This window comes from Ixodes scapularis, unplaced genomic scaffold, assembly GCF_016920785.2.
Source record: "Ixodes scapularis isolate PalLabHiFi unplaced genomic scaffold, ASM1692078v2 PGA_scaffold3__209_contigs__length_174095766, whole genome shotgun sequence".
Taxonomy (NCBI): Eukaryota; Metazoa; Arthropoda; class Arachnida; order Ixodida; family Ixodidae; genus Ixodes; species Ixodes scapularis.
The window spans coordinates 55,498,108-55,509,012 of NW_024609868.1; the positions used below are offsets into that span (position 1 = coordinate 55,498,108).

At 49.9% G+C, this 10,905-nt stretch overlaps 1 protein-coding gene across 1 annotated transcript; it reads left to right on the forward strand.

Annotated features, from left to right (window-relative positions):
* Window positions 1–1,144: 1,144 nt before the first annotated feature.
* Window positions 1,145–1,876, forward strand: LOC120841949 (the record flags this gene model as incomplete). The annotated part of the gene is made up of 1 exon (XM_040212939.3): window positions 1,145–1,876. A coding segment is annotated over one exon (732 nt), but the record flags the coding sequence as incomplete, so codon positions are not given.
* Between the last annotated feature and the right edge of the window lie 9,029 nt (window positions 1,877–10,905).

The window sequence follows — 10,905 nt, forward strand, 5'->3', positions numbered from 1 at the left end:
ATCAGAACCGCGACATGCTACCACGTTTAGAGCACCGCGTTTAGAGCGTTTAGAGCAGCGAAAGCTAGCTCGCGTTCGCACGTGCCTAAATATACAAAAAAAAAAAAACGCTCCGTAACCGCTTCAAATCTACTAGCGGAATTTTCATATGACTTTAATGCGCGCTCCGCCTCTATCTCGAGCCTTCTGCCTTTGGTGACATATCGTCGCACCCGCGAGCCGAAGCCCGGGGAAAAGCAACAAACGCGTGCTGGATGCGCAGCTTCCACTGAATTCTTTGCCTGTCACGAACTACTGGGCCGGTTTGCTCATCTTGCGGCTGCGGTCGCGGCTGCGGCCAAGAGGGATTTTTACGTCACGTGACCAGCTTCATGGGGACAAGGAAGTACCTAGCGTCCCTGCCTAATGGCGGAGAGATCCGCATCGCTTCAAGTAGAAAAGCCTAATTTCGCTCGCAGAAACTGATTGCAGGGACTTTCAACTGGAGTCCAATTGACCGCCCCTTTATACTGTAAGAGCGTCGGGTAAAGTTACGGCGAGGCAGAGTAAATAGGAGCCCAAATTAAAAAAAACCACACGAGATAAAAGCAGTTGCAGTATATTTATATACCTCCGCCGGCGCCAGCGTCTCGCGCCTTCTGCTATGGTTGGAGAAGCGCGTGACGCCGTTCGAAACGGTCGCAAAACAATGAGCTCCCGTGGAGCGTCTGCAACGGCTTTCACCGGCCGTGGTTCATCTGCTGAAATGTCCCAGGATACCTACCGAGTGGTTCTGCCGTCACTGCCTACAGGTACTGAAGTTTTGAACTCTGTATTCGCTCATTGTGACATTACCGGACGCCCGTACAAGATTGACAATTTTCGAGGAGAAATGGAACGCCACGGCGTTCTAAACGACCTCATTGGAGCCGGCGCGTACCAGATGAACCATGTTTGGCTCTTCACCTTCAACTCCCTGAGAGTGAAGCGAAAAATTCTGGAAGCCAAGGAACTTGTGGTGAAGGAAAAAAGGTGCCTGCTCATCGATCCGGATGAGTGCGAGGTACGAATACGGCTGCACTGGATACCTATTCACATAAGCGACGACACAGTGCGGAGGGCCCTAGAGCCTTATGGAAAAATCAACGAAGTATCTCGCGACACATGGAGGGCGGAAGGCTTCCAGAATGTTCAGACGACAACAAGGCTGGTGAGAATGAACCTAAAGGAAGGCGTCACCAAGGAAAACCTCCCGCGCCAGCTGCGTCTGTTCGGCAGCAACGTTCTCGTTCTTGTCCCCGGAAGAGCGCCTCTCTGCCTTCGATGTAAGAGAACAGGCCACATCCGCCGAGAATGTCGCGTCCCTCGCTGTGACAAGTGCCATCGCTTTGGTCATGAGCAAGAGGATTGCATCCGGACGTACGCAACTGTAATGCGACCGGCTCCCGAGGAAGACAACTCTGAATTCTTCATCGATGAAGAAGAAGCTTCGAAAATCGAAGACGGCTCTGGGCACCCAACCACCACCCATACCCAAACACCTTCAGGGGCTGACAGACGAGACGCATCGCAAGACGATGACACCACCGCCTCGATTCTCGAAGCTGACAAGACAGCTGCCTGCGTCGGAAACGGCACAGACATCGTCAAGGCCGCTCCAGGCTCCCCTAAAAGCCAGCGACAGAAGACAGTCGACGGGAACGACCTCTCCTCAGACGACGCCACCAAAGGTGACTCCGAAATGGGCGACAGCTCGGATCCCTTCAAGCGACCGCTAGATCGCGTCGAGGAGGAAGACCCCGACCTTGAAGGGCCTGACTGGAGCAAGCCACAAGGAAGAAAGAAACGCAAACCCCGAGCTCCACCGGATGGCCAACGAGAGCAAACCTCGCAGTAGGTGGTTGTGTTCACAAAGAGAACAGTTACCGACAGTTCTTTACTTTATTTGAATATTTACTCGTGCTTGTCGCCACAGCTATGAATTATGTAAGTTTTGCGTGAATTTGTTGTAAATCGCTCTTTATTACAAACCTCCTCCTCCGCCCTAATAATGTTTGCATCCCAATTTCCCACTTTTTCTACTAATTGCTTAACGCTGGGTACACTCAATATTAGAGGTTTAAATTCTACTCGTAAACAGTATCAGCTATTACGTTTGCTTCACGAAGAGCAAGTAGACTTTTTAGCCATACAAGAAACAAAAATATCGGAGGAAGAGCAAATTACGAGGGCGCTACAACCCTTTCTTACTTCGTACGAAGTATGTGTAACGCATGCAGTTGGCACGGCAGGAGGCTGTTTTTGTTCCTTAAGAAATCTGTCCCCCTCTCTGATGTAAGTCTCATCATCGATGCTCATGGACGTTTTATAATATGTGACTTTAATTTGTTTGATGCACAGTGGCGAATTATTTGTGTCTATGCCCCGTGTAAAGCCAGTGAGCAAACCTTGTTCTTCCACGATATGTCACACTACATCAAATCAAATCGGACCACTGTATTACTGGGTGACTATAATTGTGTATGCGATGCAGGTGATAGATTTCCAATAACGCGTAATAACGATGTTAGTGCAAACCGTCTGAGTGAAATAATAGCAGAAAACAATATGGAAGATGTTTTCCACATATCGAGGGGAACTAAAAAAATTCAATTTACGCACTTTCAAGAATCTTCGCACGCACACCTTGATCGTGTTTATGTTTCTGCTGACATTGTTCATAACATCAGCTCTTATTGTGTAAAACCAGTGTTTTTTAGTGACCACTGTCTCGTAAAGGTCGCAATTGGAGAAAACAAAATTCCTAAGGCAAAGTTTAATTGGCGGTTGTGGAACCTGAACACCAGTCTGTTTAAAGACAAAACATTTGTAGCTAGAGTAGATGACCTGTTAAGGAAAATAACAGAGCAGAATGAGACATGTCCATTGGAACGATGGGAGCGGTTCAAAGAGCAAGTAAAAATGTCAGCAATCGAGAGATCGAGCACACTGAAGTTCTACGCTCGGGCAGAAGAACGAAAACTGCAGAAGGATTTACGCACTTTGTGCGAAGCTGAATGTGAATGCCCTGGTTGGGGAGCAAAGGATATCGCGAATGCCAAATCACGTCTCGAGAAATTCCAGAAAGAGCGATACGAAGGCGCTGTGATACGCTCGAGGACACAACGGTTTCTCTGTGGTGAGCAACCCACTAAACAGGCCTTGATAGCAGAAAAAAGGTATGCTTTGTCCAAAGAAATCCTCGAAATAGAGAGAAATGGTACCATAGCTACAGACAGAGCAAGCATTGAGGATGCCTTTGTGGACCATTATCGACGACTTTTCGAGCTCACACCAGAACGACAAGAAGACAAAATTGACGAACTGCTGTCTTTTATGCCGAGAATAGATGACGAAACAAAGGAATGAAGACCCGCTCCCCCCTGATGACTTCAAGGTTGTCATTCGTCCTCAGGGTGGTCTGGAGCTCAGCACAACTAATGCAGCCCAGCTAGCCGACTGCATCGTCCACCAAGCCAAGATAACAGGCTTTGCTCGAGACCAAGTACGTATAACCATTCGTTCAAACTTCATCGTAGTAAGTACCCCCGATGAACGCAGAGCGCAACAATACATGGACCTCAATGCAATCACCTGGAACGCTACCCACTACCCCGTCCAAAGCCACATACCCCCACCCAGCATCACCACGCCAGGAGCAATACTCCAAATACCAGCTGAAGACTCCGAACCACTAATCATGGAAAGCCTCACACGTCATAACCCCACCATAACAGTCCTCGACGCCCGTCGCATCAAAGACACGGGCATCGTGCAAGTCCTCTTTTTGGGGCCGCATGTACCCTTCTAGGTGCGGTACCGTGCAGTTATTCTTCGTTGCTACCACTACAAGAGGAAAACCGAAGCATGCATGGCTTGTTGGTCAGCTGGCCACAGGCCAGACGTCTGCCCCAAACCCTCACCGAAACACCATTGTACAATTTCTGGTACACTGGGCCCCACACCAAATCACTCATGCCAGCCTCGCTGCATCCTTTGTGGACAAGATCACCTGACAGGTGCAGCGGGATGGCCTAAACGCTTCCAGCCTCGCTGCACCCTACCGTAAACCCAACCCAACATACCCCTCTTCACCCCCGAGACCGGACCTGACCGCAACACCACGACCTTCACCACACCCGGACTCACCTACAGCCAAGCCGCTCAGGGCCAGGTGCGCGCAGCGCTGCTCCCAAATCCCCCAATTCACCCACCCCCACGCCCGTCCTCCACATGGCAGGACGAAATGCTCCATATGCGCCAGGAGATGCAGCAATTGCGTAACACTATCACCCTCCTTCGCGCAGACAATGAGCGTCTACAAGCGGAAAACCGTCTCCTTAAACAGCAACTCCAAACCTCCCACAACCCTCCAGCCCCGTCACCCGATCAGCTAACCACCTCCCCCCCGAATAAGAAACGGGCACTGCCCCCCAATATTGAACCTCCCCCCAAATCCTCAGGCAACGCAGAAATAGCCACCCTACGCGCAGAAATAGAAACGGCTTTCGATAACCACCGCCAACACACCTCTGCCCAAATCAATGCAATCCAGGAATCGGTACATTCCCTACATCAAGAAGTCCTACAATGGATGCACCTTGCCGCCCCAGCTACCACACCCCTACCTTTAACCCACGAAAATGACCCGGACCTCTAACCCACAATACATCTGGCAATGGAACTGCCGCGGTTTTCGAACTAAAAATGCCAACCTCCAAGCACACATTGCATTCATACCCAACCCCCCCCCCCCCCCCCCATCCTCATAGCACTACAGGAAACATACCACTCACCCAAGCTCAAAGACTATGCATCTGACTCCCCACCGGATTTCCCCAAGATAGCCACCCTTGTACATAGCAATATTGCCACCCAGCACCTAACTTTCGCCTCACCGATCCCACATATACTCACCACACTCCACCTTCCCGAATCCCCTGTAACAGGCCTGCATGTTCTTAATATCTATAGCCCCTAAATCCAAACACATATCCTTCAAATACGTCTTCCAGCAGGCACTTGCTCTCACTAAACGTGACCCTCTCCTAATTGTAGGTGACTTCAACGCCCCTAACATAGAGTGGGGCTACTCTTATACCACTCGCAAAGGCCGCCTACTGTCTGAACTTACCCACACCCTGAACCTCACCCTCCACACCGACCCTTCTTCCTCCACACGCATTGGCAACAGTGCCCAGCGCGATACCACTCCCGACCTCACCTTTAGCACCGGACGACTCACCCTTCGCACATCCACAACACCACACACACTTGGCAGCGATCACTACATCATCAGCACGTGTCTTACCCTCAAAGGCATCTCCACAACCCCCCCCCCCCCCCCATTTCCACCACCAACACACACAGATTAGGATCTATTCCGTACCGAATGCTCACTCCCACCCACCACCACCTGTGACTCCGACCTAGAACAATGGACGACCCACCTTCTCTCAGCTAAACAGATCGCAACCAAAACTATCGACCCTCCTCCCCCAGCGGAATATGTAGATACCCACCTCCGTAACCTCTGGGAGGCCTACACCAGCCTAGAGCAGCGCTGGCGGAAACATAGACACCGACGCAACCTTCGCCTCAAACTACAAACTCTCCGCACTAAGATCGAGGCGCACGCACTCACATTAGCCAGGAACAACTAGAACAATATTTGCGACGAAATGCGAGGCCAGCTCTCCACTAAGAAGGTTTGGTACATCCTCCGTGCCCTACTCGACCCGCGCACTACTAAGACCCAATCTCGCCACCAAACCACACAAATTATAGCGGACACTCAGCTCTCACGCACCACCCTATGCGAAACCTTCCGCTCCATTTACATCCCACCTCCATCATCACAGCCTGTTGGTCCTCCACAATATACTGGCACCCCCAAACCAGAGCTCGACGCCCCATCACCTTTGCAGAACTACACGCGGCGGTGCAAGCCCTCAAACGCAACACCACACCAGGACATGACAACATCACAAACACCCTGTTACGTCACCTCAGTGAGGAGGTCCCAGAACACCTTGTAGAGCTCTTCAACCAACATTGGCTTAACCACACCCTTCCCTCCACCTGGAAACACTCCAACATCACCCTTATCCCCAAACCTGGAAAAAAAAACCTCCATACACAACCTTCGCCCCATCTCACCCACCTCCTGTCTCGGCAAACTTCTCGAACATGTCCTGCAGAATGGCGTCAATGCGCACCTTGAATACACACAAACCTACCCACCTAATATGATCGGCTTTCGACCCAACTTATCCACGCAAGACAGTATCATCATGATTTCCTATACAGTATCATCATGATTTCCACCAACACCCACCACAACGAGATCACACGTCTATTCTCTCACTAGACCTCCAAAAAGCCTTTGACAATATCTCACACCATAGTATCCTTCAGGCAATCTCATCCCAAAACCTACGCCTACACTTCTACCACTATATCTATAACTTTCTCGCACAACGTACCGCTACCATCCGTTTGGGCCATGTCCAGTCTGATTCTTTCCACATGCCAGACTGCGGAACGCCACAAGGAGCGGTCCTCTCGCCCATGCTCTTTAACCTCACCCTAATACCACTTGCCCGCACTCTCCTCACTATCCCCACACTACGCAGCACACTGTACGCAGATGACATTGCCCTTTGGGTCCACTCTGGCTCCGACCAACACATTGAAGCAACACTTCAACACGGCCTCAACCAAGTCGTACATCACATCGAACTTTTGGAGCTCCAATGCTCCCCACACAAATCCGCTCTCCTCACCTTTACGCCCCCTCGTCACAAACCCCTCCCAACCCCCCCCCCCCCCATCCAACTTTTTATACACTCTGACCCAATACCACACACACAACAAGTTCGACTTTTAGGCATCACCCTCACACACAACAGATCACCCGTACCCACCCTCAAATACGTAAAGACATATGTTACCCAAACCTCACACCTCATTAGGGGGATCGCCACTAAACACCACGGCATCACGGAACAGGACCGCCTCCAACTCGTCTACAGTTTTCTACTCAACCGTATCCTATACCAGCTAACCTACCTTAAAGGGACAATGAAGACGATTTTATTTAATTTTTTTAAATGGTGTTTTAATGCTTCTTGGGAACATAGCATGCCGCCCAATTTTTGGTAGACATTTATGACGCGTGTTTATGTGCCTACTAAAGAAGTAAAGAAACCGAAACTGAACCATCTCCAGTCTCGTTTCTGGGCCTCCGAAAACGGAGGTGACGTAGGGGGTGACGTCAAGTGTGAATAGTCGGTATCGGTAGTATTTAGGAGATCAAGACTCTGGTTACCACGGTGGGTTATAGCAGCGCGGTAGCGCGGTCGTTGCGCCGACTCTGTCAACATGGACGAATGCCGCTCTCGCGAGCGAGTTCGAGCTTCCGTTCAGTGACCGAACACCAACGGAACGGGGGTACGTGTGCGGCGGCCTCTGCCATCACCCGACGGAGACCGCCCAGCCGGCAACGAGCGGCCCGCATGCCGAAGGACGGACGCGGGGGAGATGCCAAGGGGAAAGCGGCAGCGATCCCGCCGTTCCGGATCCGGTTCCTCCGCGGACTTCCTCTTTTCGTCGTCAAAGAACACGAACAGCAACCCACACGTGAAAACTAGCGTCGCCCGAACGAATACTGGTCTTCAGTCGACCGTTAGAACAGCCATCTACGGCTATTATTTTGCAAAATCTTTCGAGTACCGTGTTCTTTTTTAATTTTATTTGTTGGCCCATAGTTGCTCGTTGCCGGTTTCGTGTCCAGCGTAGCAAAGAAAAAAACAATGATGCTGCTTTATTTACGGTTTAGTAATCATTTCCAATCCGATTTATACTTTTGATGGTTATTCAAGCGGAAAGTAGAACAGTATTTTTAAGAATCGCGAACCAAAACGTGACCGAGGGCACGTTTCCCGTTTCGACCAATCGCTGACGCGTCTCTTGTGACGTCGCGCTCCTTGGCCCCGCATCGGTCACGTGAGCTCCGCTTCTTCTGGCTTCTCCCGCAACTCTCGGGGCGTCGCCCCAGTCGATCCCGGTACGATTGTTACCGCGACTGTTTAATTGATTTGCGCGGCACACAAGCGCCGGTTTCGGCTGAAATTTGGGCAACGTGGCCTGAGACGTGCCTGGAATTCAGTTCAATCGCCAAAAAGATCTCCGAAATTGCCTTCATTGTCTCTTTAACTTTACACCGACCCAATTCGACTCCCTTGATGTGCTCCTCAGGAAGACACATAGACATGCTCTCCTACTCCCCCCTCTCGCCCCAACGCACCGCCTGCTCGACCTCGGCATACACAACACAATACGCGAACACCTAGATGCCCACCACATGTCCCTTCTCACCCGCCTCGCATCCTCGCCCACAGGGCACTACATTCTTAACTCTATAAACATACTCCCCCCCACCATCCCAATCCCCCCACTCCCCATTCCACCGCACATACGTAACCGCATCCGAGTCCACCCAATCCCTCGCCACCTGCACCCAACTTTCCATAAAGCCCGGCGACTAGCACGAGCCAACATCCACGCCAAACTATACCCACCATCACCATGCACACTATACACTGATGCCACACCCTACCCTCACAAACCTGCACACTGTGTAGCTGTTCTCGGCCAACATCCACCACCAAACGTCACGGCGGCCACCATCCTCACTACAAACACAACGAAGGCGGAGGAAGTGGCCATTGGCATTGCGCTCGCCCAGAGCCCCACCCCCCAATTCGTAGATGACATGGGGCAAGAAGGAGGGTACAGAATTTCGTGTGCGGCAATTTGGGATTTTTCGCAAATGATATATTGCAGGCGCGAGGCCGCGACTCTCTGGGACGCAACGCAGCCCGCAAGCATACCGCGGCCGCGAATCCTCGTTCTCAAGCCTTGAGCGCCAAAATGCGCCAAAAATAATAGTTTTATATCGTCAATTCATTTCCATTCGAAAATGAGTTCTGCTCACGTAACGTGTTCACGCGTTTTGCACTATTGTGTTTTCTTTTAAACTGAGTATTGCTTCGTCTATATATTTGCTCCTCGGCCCTTTCTCATGTAAATCAACCGGAATGGCCATACGACTTCCAGTCCACAAGTGCGAGCTCTTTGCTCAAGGAGGCACCTCGGCTGCACAAACTGTTGCTCAGCAGGAGCAACTACCAAACATAAAGCTATGCGCTCGGACTTCTACCTGTCAGTCAATACCTTTAAAATTAAATAACTTTCTTATAATGGTGCTATAAAAATTGTCAGGAAAATAAAAACTGCCGTGAAAAGATTTTTTTTTTTGTTTTTCCAAGACGAGTAAATTGTATGACAGAGCAAGGACGGTGTGCTTGCTCTCCTTCCATTGAAAACTGCCAATACTGTGGTGTGATTGTGTTTTAAATAATCTGATGAGATCAGGTGTGTGTCCAAAGTATGCGAATGAAAGCTAAAAATGGCAAAACGCTGTGCTTGCAAAAAGCAGAAGAAAGCTCAAGGTTCCTTCTCTAGAAAATCGCTGGGGTGTCCCTGGGGCAGTTAGCGCTGCTTTGCAACGTGAAAGAGCAATTCTGCTCGTTTGTTTATGTTTTGCCCCAAAATAATTGGCCCTTGTCATTTCGAAGAGGGCTATCTGGCCCCCACAGTTAAATTAGTTTGACACCCCTGTTTTATTTGAAGGACACCGAAGACGAGACAGACCTGTGTCGTCTGGGCACGCACGCCCTCAGTAATGGATTTCTCCAATCTTCAGAAATAGCACCACGAGGTGCGGCGTAGTGGGGCAATTCGCCCTGGAGCACCAGAAAGGTTCCCCCACGCGAAGTCCTCCCTTCCATCCAACCTCAACTTATATAGCTTAACAAAGCGCGGCTTCCTTTTCCGGCGAGGAACAAGGGTCGTAAAACCTCTGGATGGGGACGTCGACGTCGAACCGTAGATCATCCGCTTTCACGAAAGAAAATGTCTGCCCCGAGGTGGTGCTTGCTTGGGACCCGACTTTGTTGTGAGGGAGGAGAGAAGTGGGCGGAGAGCGAAACGTCGGCTGCAAACTTTGGAAGGGTTCTCCGAGACTCTTGGTTGCTGGCTTCTGGGTGGCTGATGGTTTCAAGAGTCTAGCGGAAGAAAGATATAAGTAAATTTAGTTTGACAAACAATCTTAGTGAATTCATGTTAGCAAGGCCGTAGTAAAGCAGGTAATAATCTATTACCTCTAACCTCTAAAAAAAAAAAGAATTTACACACACGCATTACCTAATTTTTAAAATAGAGAAGATATGCTATTCTTAAGTAGTATTTCTTTCCCCCCTTGGGGAATTTCCCTAAACCGGGTGATAAACATTTTGTGATAGAAGCACACTGGGTGTGTTTCTATCACTTTTGTTGTAGCTTCGTGCGCTCTAGCCTCTTACTTTTAGCCTCATAATTAAAATTATTGTATCTGCATTTATCTCCTTCTGTTGTTAATGCTGGAATGGGGCATTGTTTACGTCTTGCTTACAGGAGCAAGGAGGTTTTCGGGAAAGGTATCCCCTGTCATTTAACCTCTCCACTTTTACACTTCGGCCAACAAATTTGTTTTCTTACGTGCAGCAAATGAACCACCGTCAGTCCAAAGAAAAGCGAAGTTCAAGAACAAAATTGGAAAGTCAGCGAAATAATTTTATATCGTCTTCCGCTCTATGGAAGGTGAATGTCTTGAACGAACACCATTGTTTACATAGCAGCATAAGTAATTTGTTTTAGCATCCTGGCCAGTCAAACGTAGAGCGAGATACCGTGGTGTGCGTTTGCACTGTCGCGTTTCTGCCATGACGGCACATAGGAAACTGATGCTGACAGGTCTGCCTCTCCCGTGTTCGGCTGCAAATT